General features: G+C 42.1%; 1 protein-coding gene across 2 annotated transcripts in view; it reads left to right on the forward strand.

Annotated features, from left to right (window-relative positions):
• SLC44A3 (solute carrier family 44 member 3) overlaps positions 1-18,715 on the forward strand; it is a 217,191-nt gene extending 198,476 nt beyond the window's left edge. For both annotated transcript variants that reach the window (XM_077452856.1, XM_077452855.1), the window contains 2 exons: positions 9,038-9,274; positions 18,178-18,715. In XM_077452856.1, coding sequence (XP_077308982.1) covers positions 9,038-9,274; positions 18,178-18,282 — 342 coding nt within the window. In that variant the 3' untranslated portion in view covers positions 18,283-18,715. The remainder of the gene's footprint in view (positions 1-9,037; positions 9,275-18,177) is intronic.
• The last annotated feature ends 629 nt before the right edge of the window (positions 18,716-19,344 follow it).

Raw genomic sequence — 19,344 nt, forward strand, 5'->3', positions numbered from 1 at the left:
TACAAAAAATGGGATCCAGCGATGTCGGCACCCAAGGCCGAACCATCCCTTGGTCCCCGGATGCTGCTGCCACCATCTTCGGTAAGGGAATCAGGAAATTAAGCCTTGCAGCTTCATTTCCCCGTTCCTCAATCTGAATGGCCCCTGCTGTCTTTGGGACCCGTGTGTCTCTGGCTGACAGGGGATGGGAAGAGGCGTAGACTCCCGTGGGAGTCTGTCTGGTAGTGAGTGCAAATACATTATGTATCTGCTCCCCCTGAAAGGTGGAAAATGTGACACTGGGGGGGGGGTGTTCCGAAAAGCGGAGGTATAATTTTTGTGTGAACCTCCACTTGTCAAATGTTATTCTTCATACAGAATAGAGTGGATCAGGAAAATACTGCATTATGGCCACTAGATGGAACTATTATGGTAATTAGAATTATAATAAACCACTTAAAAAGAACTTTTTTTGCACAGAGCAGCCCCAATCATCCTCTTCTGGGGTCCCCCAGAAGTGCTCCTGGCAGCTCCCCTATGCTGAGTACCCCCCCAACAAGGTGCTTACCAAGGGGGAACTCGCTCCCTAGCCTCATTGTCTGTGTCCATAGACAGAGGGCTTATGCTCCGCCCACTCATCCGATCTGATTGACAGCAGCAGGAGCCAATAGCTCCCACTGCTATCAATCTTCCCTATGAGGAGGGAGGGCCACAGTGCTGCATCAAGATTGGGCAAGGCTCAGGTAAGTATAAGGGGAGGGGGAGAATCCTCTTCAGAAAAGGTTTTGTTACCTGAATCCAGAGAATGCATTACGGTTAAAAAAAAAAAACCTGTGGAACTAAATTTCTTCGATTTAACACTTTCAAAAAAAGTTACATGCCAGGAATGTTTGTGATCTCAACCAAACTAACAAACCATCAAATGGCTGGTGTCATAACTGATCACATGTGCAGCATCTTGGAAGTTGCAGATCAAACAGAGGCTATGATGGCAGCTTCCTTGGGTGCATAGAATAGGAGGGTTTACTTTGTTCCACTTTTAGGCTTTAGAACCACTTTAAATATGATCATCGGCTTCATTTCTTGGCCATAATGCTGTAATTTCCGAATACGCTCTAATTCTGTATGAAGAATAACATTTGGCCTGGAGAGCAAATAGCTTTATTACATTTGTTTTTCTATTCACACAGAACTAATTCAACTTGAGTGGGGCATGTTTACAAAAATGCAGTTTAAGCCTGGTTTCACATGGACGGTCAGTTTTCAGGCGGACCTGATCAGACCAGCCATGGCTCTTTATGGAGTGGTGGATATGTGTCTGCGGACACCCGCCAGAATCCAATCCAAACCTGTCCGCCAAAAACAGACAGATGGGAGATCCATTCCGCATTCATCCATCAGATTGGATGACAGTCGGATTGCGAAGGCCTAAAAATGGTGCTTATAATCCTGTAAGCCAATTGATTGCCAAATATTTTTTAGCGCTATGTCTTGCCCACAGCTCATTCTATGATCTGTAAAAGGGGAGCATAAGTGGGGTGCCAATAGGAACTGCCATAGAGTATTTTTGCAGTCTGCCTGCACATGTGAAGTGGCCTTTATTGCCCTTGGTATGTCCTATATCACCACCCCAAACCTCAGAGGTCTAGGATTTTCACATAACAGAATGCAGGCGGAGGGAGGACCCCACAGCTAAAAAGTTGAAGATTAAAGCGGTAGTAAATTACGCTTCTTATCCACTTTATCTACCTATAAGAATGCTTACAGTGCCTTGAAAAAGCATTCATACCTCTGGAAATTTTGTCATGTTACAACCAAAAATGTAAATGTATTTTATTGGGGTTTTATGTGATAGACCAACACAAAGTGACACATAATTGAGAATTGGAAGGAAAATGTTAAATTATTTTCAAACTTTTTTACAAATATCTGAAAATTGTGGCATGCATTTGTATTCAGCCCCCCTAAATCAATGTTGTAGTATCACCTTTCACTGCAATTACAGATACAAGTCTTTTGGGGTATTCTGGGGATGTCTCTACCAGCTTTGCACATCTAGAGAGTGAAATTTTGCCATTCTTCTTTGCAAAATAGCTCAAGTTCTGTCAGATTGGATGGAGAGCATCTGTGAACAGCAATTTTCAAGTCTTGCCACAGATTCCCAATTGGATTTAGGTCTTGACTATGACTGGGCAAATCTAACACATGAATATGCCTTGATCTAAACCACTTCATTATAGCTCTGGCTGTATGTTTAGGTTCATTGTCCTGCTGGAAGGTGAACCTCCTCCCCAGTCTTTTACAGACAGGTTTTCTTCTAAGATTGCCCTGTATTTGGCCCCATCCATCTTCCCATCAACCCTGACCAGCTTCCCTGTCCCTGCTGAAGAAAAGCATCCCCACAACATGATGCACAGATGCCTGATACACCACCATGTTTCACGGGGCATGGTGTGTTCAGGGTGATGTGTAGTGTTCGTTTTCTGCCAAACATAGCGTTTTGCTTTTAGGCCAAAAAGTAAAATTTTGGTCTCCTCTCACCAGAGCACCTTCTTCCACATGTTTGCTGTGTCCCCTACATGGCTTCTTGCAGACTGCTAATAGGACTTCTTATGGCTTTATTTCAGCAATGGCTTTCTTCTTGCCCCTCTCCCATAAAGGTCAGATCTGTGGAGAGCACGACTAATGGTTGTCCTGTGGACAGATTCTCCCACCTGAGCTGTGGATTTTTGCAGCTCCTACAGAGTTACCATGGGCCTTTTCGCTACTTCTCTTATTAATGCTCTCCCGGCCTGTCAGTTTAGGTGGACGGCCATCTCTTGCTAGGTTGGCAGTTGTGCCATACTCTTTCCATTTTCAGATGATGGATTGAACAGTGCTCTGTGAAATGTTCAAAGCTTGTGGTATTTTATTTATAGCCTAACCCTGCTTGCTTTATACTACTTCAAAACTTTACCCCTGACCTATCTGGTGTGTTCCTTGGCCTTAATGATGCTGTTTGTTCACTAAGGTTATCTAACAGACCTCTGAGGGCTTCACAAAACAGCTGTATCTATACTGAGATTAAATTACATACAGGTGAACTTTATTTACTAATTAGATGACTTCTGAAGGCAATTGAAAATTTAGATAAAACCTTGTGAGCTGCTATATAGTACCAAAAAGCTGCCGGCACTTCCCACACTTAGAAAATATGTGAAAATACAAAATGATTCAAAATAAGTGCAGTGCTATACAAAAAATCTAATGAACATAAAAAAATATCAAGTGTGCATATACAAAAAAATTATATATATATATATAAACTGCAATATGCTGTAAAATAGTCACTAATAATATGTAAAAAAAAAAAATTACGCCTTAAAAACTAGCAATAAAGTGCAGTATTATCCTTATTAAACAGTGTCCTTATAAATTCCACTCAATCGTGCAAAAAAACAAACAGTCCATTTGGTGAACTGTGATATCATTTAGATGAATGAAGGCAATATCTTCACAATAATCCACCTCTGTTCATATATAGATAACCTCGTGCCACCTTCACCAGTTGTGCCCTCACCTTATAGGCTTAATAACTAAACATGGTAAAGTTGAATAAAGACACCAGTCCATCCAGTTCAACCTGAGTGAGTGTCTACAATTGTCCCTATCCCTGTACACTCACATTGGTCCCTACCCTCAAGGAGCCCACAATCCAAGGTCCCCATTCATATACTAGGGCCAATTTTGGACAGAAGCCAATTAACCTACCTGCATGTCTTTGGTGTGTGGGAGGAAACCGGAGTACCCGGAGGAAACCCACGCAGGCACAGGGAGAACATGCAAACTCCATGCAGGTAGTGTCATGGTTGGGATTTGAACCAGCGACCCTTTTTACTAGGTGAGAGTGCTACCCACTACACCACTGTGCCAACCACTGGGTCACACAATGAAATAAAAAGGTTGGACTGAATTTATGTATAATCCATTAAAGAGCTCTCTAACTCTGAATGGCCTCTTTAGATTTTCCTCCTTCTTATGGCTTATCCGTTTATTACGTCAGCCTCTCAAGCCCCTCTTTGAGAGGCTGACGCATGAGGAACCAGAAAGCAACAAGGGAAAGAGTGTGTGTGTATGTGTGTGTGTGTGTGTATATATATATATATATATATATATATATATATATATATAATGTTGTATATGTACATTGACTTTTTTGTATAGCACTGCACTTATTTTTAATCATTCTCAAGGCAATTGGTTCCACTAGATTTTGGGGGGGGGGCTGAATACAAATGCACGCCACACTTTTCAGATATTTATTTGTAAATAATTTGGAAAACTATTTATCATTTTCCTTCCACTTCATAATTATGTGCCACTTTGTGTTGGTGTATTACATAAAATCACAATAAAATGCATTTACGTTTTTGGTTGTAACATGACAAATGTGGAAAACATCAAGGAGTATGAATACTTTACCTGTAGGTACAGTAAATATCTTCTAAATGTGCACCGTTTCAGAGATATTAAGCAGCCAGAGATGTCAGGCATGCCGTCCATTGAGAGAGAGATGTGCCTCAGGCATGAGTCTTGCGCACATGCATGGGAGTGATGTCATCACGGCTTAGCCATTCAAATGACCAATGCCCGGGGATCCCAAAAAGACCAGGTGAAGATGGAATCCCTGTTAGCGGTGAGGGATATTTATAAGCAAGTCTGTCATAATGTGCTAGTGAGCAGTGCATACTAGCACACTATGACATGACCTGGACCGTTTGTTGTTGTTTTTTTGTTTTTGTTTTTTTAACACTGTTTACTACCGCTTTATTCCAGAGGAGAGAGATGAGGTTTCTCCCATACACATATTAACCAGTCATTCAGCACAGGCTTATTCAGCAAAGCAATGCAGAGACAATGATGATGTGTAGTGTCTCCCCATAACAGCAATGCATATTTCTGTTTACTGTGGTCCAGCCATTAAATGTGGTTTCCTAGATTTAGTGGGTTGTACTGAGACAGATTGTGTTCACACCTGGCTGCAGTGCTTTAAATTATTTTTCCTGCTCAGCTTTTGTATTTGTTGGCAAAATAATTCTGAAAACCCCAGATAACCTTTGCTGCAGTATGTTACAGATGTTTGTAATGGATGTTATGTATGCAGACTAGTTCAAAATCAGACAGAAAATGGGGCTTGTTCAGGGCTCATTCATATAGGCTCCTACACAAGTAGAATGCGTAGATTCGCTGCTATTTGTCGTTTGCTTACACCAATGATCTGCACTGGGACACATTTGGAAAAGAAACCTGCCTGCTGTGCTGACCTTCTTTTTCCCTATTCAAGTCAGTTTGATGGAGCATTTTGCAATTTATCTATGCTGACATGTATGAAAACATATGTCTGCTGTTAGCATGCTGTGGTAGTCCACACTTATTAAGTGTTTTGCATATACACTCACCGGCCACTTTATTAGGTCCACCCGTTCAATTGCTTTGTAACACAAATTGCTAATTAGCCAATCACATGGCAGCAGGTCAATGCATTTAGGCATCTGGACGTGGTGAAGAAGACTTGCTGAAGTTCAAACCGAGCATCAGAATGGGGAAGAAAGGGGATTTAAGTGACTTAGAACGTGGCATGGTTGTTGGTGCCAGACGGGCACCAAAAAATGCTGATCTACTGGCATTTTCAAGCACAACCATCTCTAGGTTTTACAGAGAATTGTCTAAAAAAGAGAAAATATCCAGTGAGCGGCATTTGTGTGGATGAAAAGAGGGGAATGGGCAGACTGGTTCAAGATGATGAAAGGCCACAGTAACTCAAATAACCACTTATTACAACTAAGGTATGCAGAATACCATCTCTGAACGCACAACACATCAAACCTTGAAGCAGATGGGCTACAGCAGCAAAAGACCGCACCAGATGCCACTGCTGTCATCTAAGAACAGGAAACTGAGGCTACAATTCACACAGGCTCACCAAAATTGGATAATAGAAGATTTAAGAAAACGTTGCCTGGTCTGATGAGTCTTGAGTCTTCAGCTGTGATATTCAGATGGTAGGGTTGGAATTTGATGTAAACATGAAAGCATGGATCCATCCTGCCTTGTATCAACAGTTCAGGCTGGTGGTGGTGTAATAGTGTGGGGGATATTTTCTTGGCACACTTTGGGCCCCTTTGTACCATATGAGCATTGTTTAAATGCCATAGGCTGAATATTGTTGCTGACCATGTCCATCCTTTTATGACTAAACTATGACTCCTGACTAATTCCAGCAGGATAATGCACCATGTCACAAAGCTAAAATCATCCTAAACTGGTTTCTTGGACATGACAATGAGGTCACTGTACAATGGCCTCCACAGTCACCAGATCTCAATCCAATAGAGCACCTTTGGGATGTGGTGAACAGGAGATTCGCATCATGGATGTGCAGCCGACAAATCTGCAGGCACTGCGTGATGCCATCATGTCGATATGGACCAAAATCTCTGAGAAATGTTTCCAACACCTTGTTGAATCTATGCTACGAAGAATTAAGGCAGTTCTGAAGGCAAAAGGGGGCCCAACAGCAATAGCAAGGTGTACCTAATAAAAATGGGCTTTGAGTGTGTATAGCCAGTTCTACAGTGCTATATTTTCTCTGTTACTTGTAACATGCAGATATATAATGGTTCAAAAGCCAAACCCAATAAATACGTAACCCCCGTTCCTCCATATATAAAGTGCTCAGTACTTATATTCCATTGCTGTCAATACAACAAATATTATATTTCTGTCACAGAAATGAAACAATTAATTGTCCAGTGTAGTAGCAAAGTGCCACAATTTCAATAATAAAGTGTCCAGTGCAAAGCAGCAATCATTAGTGCTTCATTTTATTCCCAAGTGCTCAGTGAAGCGAAGACACTCTCGGAAGACTTTGGAAAATGAAACGCGTAAGTACAGAGCTAACAGGTGCGGACGTCATACCGCATGGAAGTGCTGAGCTCACATGGGATGAGAGTGGACCTGACACGGAGTAATAACAAGTGTTTTATCTTAGTTCTGGAACACAGCACAGTTTTATGTGAGTGCATTTGTTTTTTTTGGTATGTGATTTTATCAATAAATAAGGATTTTATGCTATGTGATTTTACTTTTGTTGCTTGTGCTTAAAGTGGTTGTAAACCCTTTTTAAAAAATCCTGAAAAAAAAATCATGCAAGACAAAAACATAATAAGCTAGTATGCATAGCATACTAGCTCATTATGAATAACTTACCTGAGAACGAAGCCCCCGAAGCGGTCCTCCGTCTTCCTCTTCGCCGCTGCCATGGATCCCGGAGCGACTTCCGGGTCTCTTTGCCGGAGCCACGATGACATCACTCCCACGCATACGCACGGGAGCCGACACTCGCGGCATATCACCGCGATGTGCGGCCTGCCCCAGTGCGCCTGCGCGCCGCGCCGTAGACAGCAGTGCCTGTCTTCGGGTAAATATCTCCTAAACCGTATAGGTTTAGGAGATATTTCTTGGACCTACAGGTAAGCCTTAATCTAGGCTTACCTGTAGGTCAAAGTTGGTTGTAAGGGTTTACAACCACTTTAATCTATGTAGTGAGCGTGGTGTAATATACTGAACAAGATTGGTGGAGGCGCTTAAGGGAACAGCATCCCCTTTGAGAAAAGTGCTTATTGACCTACTTTTCTGGTGAATTCTCGCTGGTATGCAGGCGGTGGCACAGAGGAGGAAATGCTGGTGGCACAAAGTGTAGTGTGCAATATTTTGGATGCAGAATTGATAACGGCATCATAAAATTAGAGACAATGAGCACTTGGAGTAAAGTGAAGCACTAATAATTGCTGCTTTGTATTGGACACTTTATTATTGAAATTGTGGCCCTTTGCTTAAAGCACATTTTATTGTTTGAAATTGAAACACTAAAAACTTTCTGTGACTGAAATATTTGTGGTATTGAGGGCACTTTAATAGTGGAACTGAGCACTTTTATATATGGAGGAATGGGGGGGGTTATGTATTTATTTTGTTTGGATTGTGAACTGATTATTATATATCTACATGTTACAAGCAACAGAAAAAATATGGCACTGCTGTTAACAGTTTCAGGGAGTTAAAAATACATTTTAGCTTTTCTTACACATTATTTTAAATATGTGGAAGGGTTCTATACTCTGTCAGGTTTTTATTGCCATCTGTGTCCCTGGTGTGAAGATTTGCCCTCTTAATCGTTCCTCATGTCCATTGTCTCTGGTACTGAAACTGATAGGAAATCCGAGTGATGAGAAGAATAGGAGACAAAGGAAACTCTTCCAGTGAATGAACCTCTTTTAAGCAGGGATATCCCATCTCTTTGGAATGATTTCCTGGGACAGGAAGTGAAGAATAATTTCATGGACTAATTTTTGGTGGAACAAATAGATTCACCATATCCCCATTTAACAGAAGTCAACTTTTGTCGAACGGCCATAAATGGATCGAAAATTCAGCTGGTCCCTGCTAAACTGGTTGAATTTGGATCCATCTATGACCTGCTTTAGCCTTAGGCCGCGGGGACTGTTAGCCTTACACACGCGGGGACTGTTCGCCCAACTTTGTCCGTCAAACAGTTTCGGCAAACAGTCCGCTCAAAATTAGCATGGACGGACATGGCCACACACGACGTACGAACAGTTTGCTGAAACCGTGCGCGATGACGTGAACGGCACGTACGAGGGGACGAAAAATACGACGTCCTATACACTGCATTATAACTTTCGGCGTGTAAATCCTTTCTGAGCATGCGCGGAACTTAGTTTGTCGAACAAGCCTACACACGAGGGAACTGTTCGCTGAAACAAAGTTTCAGCGGACAGTTTTTCGGAAATTCCGAAAAACCTTGTTCAGCGGACTGTTCGCTGAAACTGTCCGCTGAAAGCCCACACACGGGCGGACTGTCCGCCGAAACACTGTTCAGCGGACAAAGTTGGGCGAACAGTCCCCGCGTGTGTACGCGGCCTTACAGTTTGTCTACCAAAAGGCATATTTGTGATTTGAATGTAATGTGTTTAACTTTTTTTTGGCTTTCCCCTAGGTTTTCGTTGTGTGTTTCACAGTATTTGGAGGACTAATGGCTTTTAATTACCATCGAGAACTGCATGTTTGGGTCATCCCGCTGCTGTTAGTTGCTTTCTTTGCTTACCTAGTTGCCCACAGTTTCTTATCCCTGTTTGAAAGCGTTGTACATAGTCTGCTTCTGTGTTACGCAATAGACATTGAGACCAACGATGGCTCATCTGAAAACCCCTACTTCATGGATCAAGAGTTGACGGTGAGTAAGCATTAATGTGTGCAACTCTTGGGCCTATTGACACCTTTACTTTTGGTGATTTTTCTTTCACAGCCTCTCCGTTTCCTCCCTCAATCAAACCCACATGCTGTAACGCCAATACAGAGATTTTCCCTGTTCGAAGGGAAAAAATAAATGTTAGAAAATGTACCTAGCATATGGGCAGGGGGTCTGGAAAGCAGATTAAAAGGTGACACCCCCTGCTGGCCAGTCAACATGGGGCCAGAGATTCTCCATGGTCTTCCCGAGACTGGAGAACAAACCACATGAAGAACAGATGATTAGCAGATTTTACAATGCATCAGCAGAAACCTCTCCAACTGCATTACAAACTTTTATGCCAAGGAGATGTTTCATTCCTAATTACAGCAAATTAGTAGAGGAGTAGTGAACCATGTTTCATTATAGCTGGGGGATGTCGTTATGATTAAACTAGCTGACTGTAGCCAAATCCAGCCTACCTGTTCCTGGAATCAGAGTACACCCGCAACAAAAATGTGTCCTCCACCATTACAAGACTAGTGGCGTTCTGCCAGAGCTAGAAATATGAACAGGATCATACTGTACAAGCTGACATTTTTAAGGGATTATTTGTGTTTAATAAGAAAAATATAATACTGTATTATGGGGCACTTACATTTTGTATTTATGCAGTTATCAGTGAGTTATTGTAGCTAAGTCCTTATGGCTGAGATTACCCAAATCATAGCTAGCCATAATAATAACAATGTGATGGAAGATCTAGGTTTTCTAGTGAAACAGAAGAATGTAAATATCATTAATGAAAATTTACAGTAATATTGGTCATTTCTGGTGTATTCAGGGGTCTTTTTCTTACAGTAGCTGTCAGATGTGCTCAAGGGATTTTCAATTTTACAGATTTTAACTGCAACTTCCACTGCTGGCAACGAATGGTATTTTGGTAGAATAAAAAGTACAATAGTTCTCTATGGCAGTGTTTCCCAAGTGTGTTGCATGTACCCTTGATGGTGTGTAGTAACTTCTTTCTCATCTATTGAGGTACACAGAAATTCATATATTGTCTAGTTATACTACTCCTTCCTGGAGGATTGGACACTGAAAAGCCCAAAAAATGTATGCCAGCCCCAGTATAACCCATCTATCCAGCATGCCTCCAATTTGTGTTAGTGCTCTGGGAAGATTGGCATCTACTCATATTTTGCTAGGCTTTTTTACTTCGCTCTTTCTTTGGATCCTTTGGCGGACTTCAGTCAAGATTCCTCACTACATTGCTGCTTGAGCTAGTCTTTCTGTAGCAGCTGTCTGGACTGGCCTTTACAGACCCCTCTGAACTGGGGGATGCTAGGTCTGAAATGCAACCTTTGGACACTGGTATCTGCTTTGGTGCTTTCCAGACCTTGGTGTACTGATGAAAGTTAGCGGCCAAACGCTTTTGAGGTCCAGAACCATGGCTACAGAGAAGCTTGCTTGCTTCTCTGTAGACTCACTCTCTTGACTAGGCCAATTAGGCCGAAGCACTGTGAGCTACCTCTTTATTTGCACTGCTGGGCACCTTTTGAAATTTCATATTACCTCCATGGTTATCGCAGTCGGGGGTTAATGCCGAAGGCCTGCATGCTGACACCATCAGCTGGGTAGAGTGTTGGAATTCCAATCTCTAGTCTGTTTCTTCTGCCCACCTACAAGTGACCTGGTCTCTTCTGGACAACTGACCCTCATCAGCACCTGCTGCCTGGGTTTGTGAGTACCTGAGGCCTTGTCTTTGGGCCAAGGTTGCAACAAGTCTGAACATAAAAAGGGGACAGTCAGGATGCTATGCCTGTTCCTAACCCATATCCTTCAAATAAATTCAGGGGTGTCTACTTGGTATCCACTGAATGTCTGTAATCTTGAATCTAGTGACCCTTTAGTTAAAGCGGGGTTCCACCCTAAAGTGGAATTTCCTCTCATCGGAACCCTCCCCCCCTCCGGTGTCACAATTGCCACCTTTCAGGGGGGAGGGGGGTGCAGATACCTGTCAAAGACAGGTATTTACACCCACTTCCGGGCATAGACTCCCACGGGAGTCTATGCCTCTTCCTGTCCCTGTGCGCTGTCTGCTGGGACACACACGGGTTCCAGAGACAGCGCGGACAATTCCTATTGCGCTGCGTGACTCGCGCATGCGCAGTAGGGAACCGGGAAGTGAAGCCGCGGTGCTTCACTTCCTGATTCCCTCACCTAGAATGGTGGCGGCAGCAGCTGAGAGCCGAGCGATCGATCGGGCCTCGGCTGCCGGCATCGCTGGACCCTGGGACAGGTGAGTGTCCATTTATTAAAAGTCAGCAGCTGCAGTATTTGTAGCTGCTGGCTTTTAATATTTTTTTCCACAGTGAAATCCCTCTTTAAGAACTGCATTACTGGAATCTCCCTCAGCTCCATCCAATAAAGGCCAAATTACCAAACCTGTTGTCAGTGACCTCTACTGCTGTCATTCAAGAATTTGTGGCCAGAATCATCCAATTCGATGTGGCTACTGTCCTCAGAGGCTCCTAGCACACCCCATTGCCCTCTGACCATATTGAGGCCTAAGATCAGACTGGGCCACTGGTCACTGTGACCACCACTGACTCAGATTCAGTCCAAACAACTTATCTCGAAAGAGACTATTTTTGAGGCACCACAGTCTCCTGCCATTAACTATGTATTAGTTTTTTTTTGGCTCTCATTGTTACAGCATGTACTATGCTGCATTTGGAGAATCATCCTGCTGTCCAGCGTCATATTTTTCGAGTTGTTCTACTATGCAGGCTGGATGCACCCGGATGAGTCTTTGGTCCCACCTGAGAGTGTGTTGGATGTGTTACCCTTTGAGGGAGAATTTGTTAAACATTGGTGTATACCCACTGCAGATCTGCCAGTGACCCACCTTAACAGGAAAATCACTATACAGTTGGAAGGTGTGTTTACCTTTAAGGATTCTACTGGAAGACAGTTGGAATCTCTGACAGGTTCTGTCCTTCTTCCTGTACCAGCTGTGACTTTTTCAATCTGTGGAAAAATAGGTTAGATCCCTCAAAAGTATCGATCTGCCTCTGCTGTAGACCCCTTCTTAGTTGAACATGTGAAAAGATGTCTGGCGCCTTCTATTTCAGCTGTGATGGCTTGTTACAAGCATCTTAGCTTCTGTCCCACATGGGTCTGTATTCTATACAGATGCACAGAGCACTCTGGTTAAGGTGTTGGAATGTTGATACCATATCCAAAGAGAACATGACTCGCTTGGCCTTCCAGGGGACAGGTCTCTTTGGTTCTACACTTGATAACACCATCAAGTACTCTATGGAAGGCCAGAGTATTCTCCTGGCTCAACTTAGGAAACCTAGGGAGAGGTCAGCTGAACCTTCTCTCTCTTACCTACTTATGCTGTAGGTGCCCTCGGAGACTGACTCTCTGGCAGCCCATAAGGCTCTAAGTCAGAGCCCAGCTAAACCCTTTGTAAAACCTTTAGCATGAAAGTTATTATGTACCCTGACAGGTTGTTCTGTAGTTTGCCTCTCAGACATTCAGGGGCAGAGAATCCCCCCTTTAGACTCGCAGGTTAATCCTTTGCCCCTGGCGCCCCCTTAAGCTGGCCACTCTTGTGCTACAGCACATATTAATGCCCCTTTCCAGGTCTCCCTGTGCTCCCTTCACCCCTGAACCCCTTGCTCCAGAACATGTCATCTCTGTTTTTGGAGTTGTGCCCCTTCCAGGCCACCACTCTTTCTCCCAGGAAAATATACTATCCTCAGGACATGAAAAAGCCCATAATGAACAACTTCACCCCTATCCTAAAAATTACAACAAAGGCACCTTTATAAATGGTGATGAAGCATTCCTAGGATGCAGCTGTGAGGCCAGGTAAATAGACCAGTGCTTCACTCAACCAGAAAGTGGAAAGTCACACATTGCAAGTAAAAGGAAAAATGTTTAATGAATGCAAGGTGTTTTTTTTTTCCCAGCATGCAGAGCTGATATGATTTTAATGAATGTAGGGAAATGTGCACTTTAATGGTACCCCTTAGCATGCCTCTACAATGGGTCCTCCTGACCTAATCTAGAAAAAGTGGGGAGTTTTGGGACTTTAAATGAAGCACATATGTGCCTCCATCCCTAGTTTGAATAGACAAAGAGAAGGGAACTGGGACTTTGAATGAGGCTATTGACTGGTTAGGTAAAAATATGTTTGAACATGTTTTAATGACCCTTTATAGGGTATCTATAAAGAACAATATGTAATTAGATCTAATGTTAGAATAGGCACAACAGAAAAGGTCAAGTTTGTCAGGCCTAGGTACTTATATACAACAGAGTACAATAGTATGTAATATGGGTAGGGCCAGGGCCAGAAGGGTAGTCTATCCCGGGAGCTGAGGTAGTTTAAAGCCAACATGTGTGTGTGTGTGTGTGTGTGTGTGTATATATATATATATATATATATATATATATATATATATATATATATATATATAATATATGAATTCATACAGTTATGTACAATTATTTTTATGCTGTTATTGACTATGTTATGTACATTCAGTAATTTGACAATTTTGTCATGTGTGCATCCATATTATGTATTGTTACTTTATACACAATATGTACTTTTGTAATACATAAAAATTTAAATATGTCATTAAAACATGTTCAAACATACAGTGCCTTGCGAAAGTATTCGGCCCCCTTGAACTTTTCAACCTTTTGCCACATTTCAGGCTTCAAACATAAAGATATAACATTTTTATTTTTTGTGAAGAATCACCAACAAGTGGGACACAATTGTGAAGTGGAACGAAATCTATTGGCTTTTTGAAACTTTTTTAACTAATAAAAAAATGAAAAGTGGGGCGTGCAAAATTATTCGGCCCCCTTGCGTTACTACTTTGTAGAGCCACCTTTTCCTGCGATTACAGCTGCAAGTCGCTTGGGGTATGTCTCTATCAGTTTTGCACATCGAGAGACTGAAATTCTTGCCCATTCTTCCTTGCAAAACAGCTCGAGCTCAGTGAGGTTGGATGGAGAGCGTTTGTGAACAGCAGTTTTCAGCTCTTTCCACAGATTCTCGATTGGATTCAGGTCTGGACTTTGACTTGGCCGTTGTAACACCTGGATACGTTTATTTATGAACCATTCCTTTGTAAATTTTGCTGTATGTTTGGGATCATTGTCTTGTTGGAAGATAAATCTCCATTCCAGTTTCAGGTCTTTTGCAGACTCCAACAGGTTTTCATCCAGAATGGTCCTGTATTTGGCTGCATCCATCTTCCCCTCAATTTTAACCATCTTCCCTGTCCCTGCTGAAGAAAAGCAGGCCCAAACCATGATGCTGCCACCACCATGTTTGACAGTGGGGATGGTGTGTTGAGGGTGATGAGCTGTGTTGCTTTTACGCCAAACATATCGTTTTGCATTGAGGGCAAAAAGTTTGATTTTGGTTTCATCTGACCAGAGCACCTTCTTCCACATGTTTGGTGTGTCTCCCAGGTGGCTTGTGGCAAACTTTAGACGAGACTTTTTATGGATATCTTTGAGAAATGGCTTTCTTCTTGCCACTCTTCCATAAAGGCCAGATTTGTGCAGTGTACGACTGATTGTTGTCCTATGGACAGACTCTCCCACCTCAGCTGTAGTTCTCTGCAGTTCATCCAGAGTGATCATGGGCCTCTTGGCTGCAGCTCTGATCAGTCTTCTCCTTGTCTGAGCTGAAAGTTTAGGAGGGACGGCCAGGTCTTGGTAGATTTGCAGTGGTCCGATACTCCTTCCATTTCAAAATGATCGCTTGCACAGTGCTCCTTGGGATGTTTAAAGCTTGGGAAATCTTTTTGTATCCAAATCCGGCTTTAAACTTCTCCACAACAGTATTACGGACCTGCCTGGTGTGTTCCTTGGTCTTCATGATGCTCTCTGCGCTTTCAACAGAACCCTGAGACTATCACAGAGCAGGTGCATTTATACAGAGACTTGATTACACACAGGTGGATTCTATTTATCACCATCAGTCATTTAGAACAACATTGGATCATTCAGAGATCCTCGCTGAACTTCTGGAGTGAGTTTGCTGCACTGAAAGTAAAGGGGCCGAATAATTTTGCACGCACCACTTTTCAGTTTTTTATTTGTTAAAAAAGTTTAAAATATCCAATAGATTTCGTTCCACTTCACAATTGTGTCCCACTTGTTGGTGATTCTTCACAAAAAAAATTAAAATTTTATATCTTTATGTTTGAAGCCTGAAATGTGGCAAAAGGTTGAAAAGTTCAAGGGGGCCGAATACTTTCACAAGGCACTGTAATTTTACCTAACCTATTAATAGCCTCATTCAAAGTCCCAATTCCCTTATCTTTGTCCCCTGACCTACTAGGTTGACTGGGATCAGATTTGACTGTTCCCTGCCTTCATAAAGACCTGGAATACCCACTGTTGCCCATGCACACCTAATACTTCTTGGTCATAGGCTTCTGTGTTCATTCTAGTGCCTTTTACTGGCATCCCCATTGTGGGATGCTTAGACGATCAGCGAGTCAGCTTCGTGGAACTAAATATTCTGCATCTTCCTGAAAAGCCTAACAGCTGCAAGATCTGACCAGTTATGGTTTCATCAGATTTCAGCATTGGAAACTGTCACCTGTGGACTAAGTTAACCAGCTTAGTCCCTGGCTACAAAGATCCACAGTATGTGTACTTTTAGGTCCCTCGTTATTAGACAGGAAAACACTTCTTCCTCACCTGCAGGTCTATTTAGGCTCCCCTCCACATTATGTTTCTGGTTCTCGAGCAATCTAGAATGTCTGTCTCTATGAACCAGGTAGCTTGGATGGGTCCTTCTACTTGCATCAGGGGCTTCACTCACTGAAGAACCATTATCCCCAAAACTACTGTGTGGCCCTTCAGAACAGGTGGTTCCTTCTTCATTAGGGGATACCGCTTTGAGCAAGTTTCCTGGTTCAGACTCTGTTAAACACCATTGAGGTGCTGCAATAGAAGGATGTGATTTTTTTCAGATTACATGTCTGAGGTTTACAACCTTGGGAAACAGTTCCTCTCATCTGGTAGACTATGGATGTAGAGGAGAGGTTAACATACCTAGGTGCGCCCCAAATTCTGCTTGGTAGGTGAAAATTGCCGCTGGAAAACCTGGGCCTCCCTGAATGGTCAGCTGCAATTCCGCATTAGTTTCCTGCTGCTGGTACCCACCTACAGGAACAAAGTATTTATTAATGACTTTGTGATACCTGTACATGTGGGGATAGGTCCTTCTTTGTTGGCTGATTTGTAGCCTCTTGAGAAAGTTTTATTGGATGCCTTCTCTTGCCCTCCTATTACTCAGGTGAATGTTCTGCTGAGATTCATATCTCTTGCTCCATGGCTGTTGACAGTTCTCTTGATCTAAGGGATCAGGCACTTTCTTAGACCTATAGCAAGACCATTTGTAAACAGGATCTTCTGAAATGTCCCAGTGGTACCAGGGAAATGTATGAGCTTTATCATTGGTTTTATCTTGTGGCTTCTATCTCACCAGTTTAGGGCTTAGATCTCACTTCCATTTCCCTTGTGGGGGTATCTACCATGCACCTTACCCTTCAGTTATACTGACTTTGTAGGATCTAGCCCAAGTTCTCTGTCTTAGGAGTCAATTCACATCCGTGGTGGGCTGTTATATTTTAGCTCTTCCAGGGTTTTCCCTGGAAAATCTGAAAAGATTTGTTGGCTGACGAGACAACCTCTTTTTTGTCTCTTTGATCCTTTAGAGTCAGCGATGAAAAGGCTTTGGACTTTGCCATGTAGACCTGCAAGTTTTTTCCACCTAAACTTGTTTTGTCCTAGGTACTCTTTGGACCTGTTCTTTCACGACCACATCAGTTTTTTTTTCCTTGCAGGAGAATTGGTTTTGGGTTTTGTGGGGTTCTGGTTTGTCGATTCTTGCTTGACCCAGGTCTTTGTTCCCTTCCATGTGGAGTAACTCTCTCTGGTGGTGACCTTTTCTTTTTTGTTCTTGAGCATCAAGTAGATCTCATCAGGTGTAAGAATTGGGCGGCAGTCCTTCAGGCAAGCAGTCCAAAGTTCTGCTTACTTCTGCCTATTAACCATTGTTGCTCTGGTACCCCCGACAGTATCTAAATTCCTATTTCCCCCCCCTCAATGGACGAGGAAGAGGGTAGAAGTTTTGTACTCACAGAAAATAATTTTCTAGGAGTTCTTTCAGAGAGCAAGGCCCATGCCTCTGTGTTTATGTTCATGCTCCTAGTACTACTTGTTAAAAACGGAGGTATTCTAGGTCAGTGGCCATCAACCCTGTGTTTTTTCTTTTCATTTATTTGCAGCCCACTGCCTGTACAAAGTAAAAAAAATATGTTTATGGCCGGCTTATGGATTTTTAAATGCATTGACAAATCATGTCTCCTAATAAAGCCAGGTCCCTTAGTTTAGAAGTCACACTTTTGGACACTGTTCAGTTTTGACCTTGAACTGTCATTAAACCCACATCGTTAAAAACTATCAATAAATGGTGTATTGCATGCTGTTCATACTCAGTTACTAAGAGGTTTGTTTTTTGTATTCTGCAAAAAACTAATTTGGTTTATCCTGCTGTACTGGGTCATGTGACAGCTGTATGTTGTTTAGGAAAAAGGTACTTAGATTTTTTTTAAATTTAAATAATCATCATCATCCATATACAAGGGATAATATAAAATGAACAGTGTGCGTTTAATATCACTTTAACATATGATGGTAACCCTAGCCCCAATCAAATACATTTTAATATGCCTTTTATATAAACCTGCTTTGCGTTTATTCCTGTTCTAATTTGTGTTGGATTTGTGCAACATTTATTGAACTGCATTTTATAATATATCTTGTGGTTTCAAAAATTATTTTCACAGACATTAATACACCAAAGTAGCAGTGACCCAGAGGCGATAAAGAACAGGCCACTGCAGAACGGAGAGGATGGAACTGAGCTGCGACCAATAGCAAGAGCGGACTGAGTGCCTGACATGTTCGCTTTAAAAACAGTAAGCTAAAGAAACCTACCTTGCCGGTACATTACCTAAAACGGCTGCTGCTTCTGGCATGTGGGAGAGGCATAGCCACGAAAATTGCCTGTGGATCCGTGAGCCCGAAGGACTGTGTCCAGTGCCATTTCATCCAGAATTCTACAGTGCCTTTTACACTTTACACCAAACTATAGGGTGTGCTGTTTATTAAATTGCAATATACACTATAAAAAAAAGCTTATTGCACTTGCCATCTTTATATTGCTGTTCATCATTTTCTTTAAGATATACTCATATTTTTAAATATTACTATTGAAAAGTATTTGAAATGTGTGCAGAGCCTGTGTTTTATGTGCTTTTCACATCATGTAACACAGCGAGAATCGTTCTATTTTTATACTTCATAAAAGATGTATGCTATAAATATTCGACCAGTATATTTTTTTGAGTTTTGTATTGTGTCAAAGAGCATATCCTACAAGTATGTGCTGGGAGACCACAGGTACTTTACAATAAATGGCGTGATTTCCAGTCACAGTGTGAAGAAAAAATTGCCTTTCATCTGTTGGTACATTATGTGACTGATGGAGAGTACAAATCTGTGGCAAAGCAAGTATTTCAATCGATGTACTGTATACAGCAATGCTTACTGTAAAAACCCCAAAAAATTCCAATTCTGTCCAATAGACCGAAAGCGCGGCAGCTTACCTTAAAAGTGCTTGTAAACCTCAGACATAAAATCTAACAAAGCACATATTTCTATAGTGTTTACTTGCCTCTATCCGAAGCGCAAACCATAAACCGCATCACACAAAGCTTGTCACCCGAAAGAAGCTCCTGATCCATTTTTGGGCAACAAGCTTAATGCAATGTGGATTGCAGCACCATTTATAGTGGCGGAACCACACCATGTTTGTATGTGTCATTACAATGAATCGCATTTGAAAATCATTTTAGCAGAGTGTTCTAAAATTACAGGCAGAATCGCCACAAAAATTTCAACCAAAAAAATCACCTCTATGTTGGAGAGAATGTAATATATAAGGAACTATG

This window comes from Lithobates pipiens, unplaced genomic scaffold (genome assembly GCF_037356315.1).
Source record: "Lithobates pipiens isolate NorthernLeopardFrog02 unplaced genomic scaffold, aLitPip1_a1.2 Scaffold_23, whole genome shotgun sequence".
NCBI lineage: Eukaryota > Metazoa > Chordata > Amphibia > Anura > Ranidae > Lithobates > Lithobates pipiens.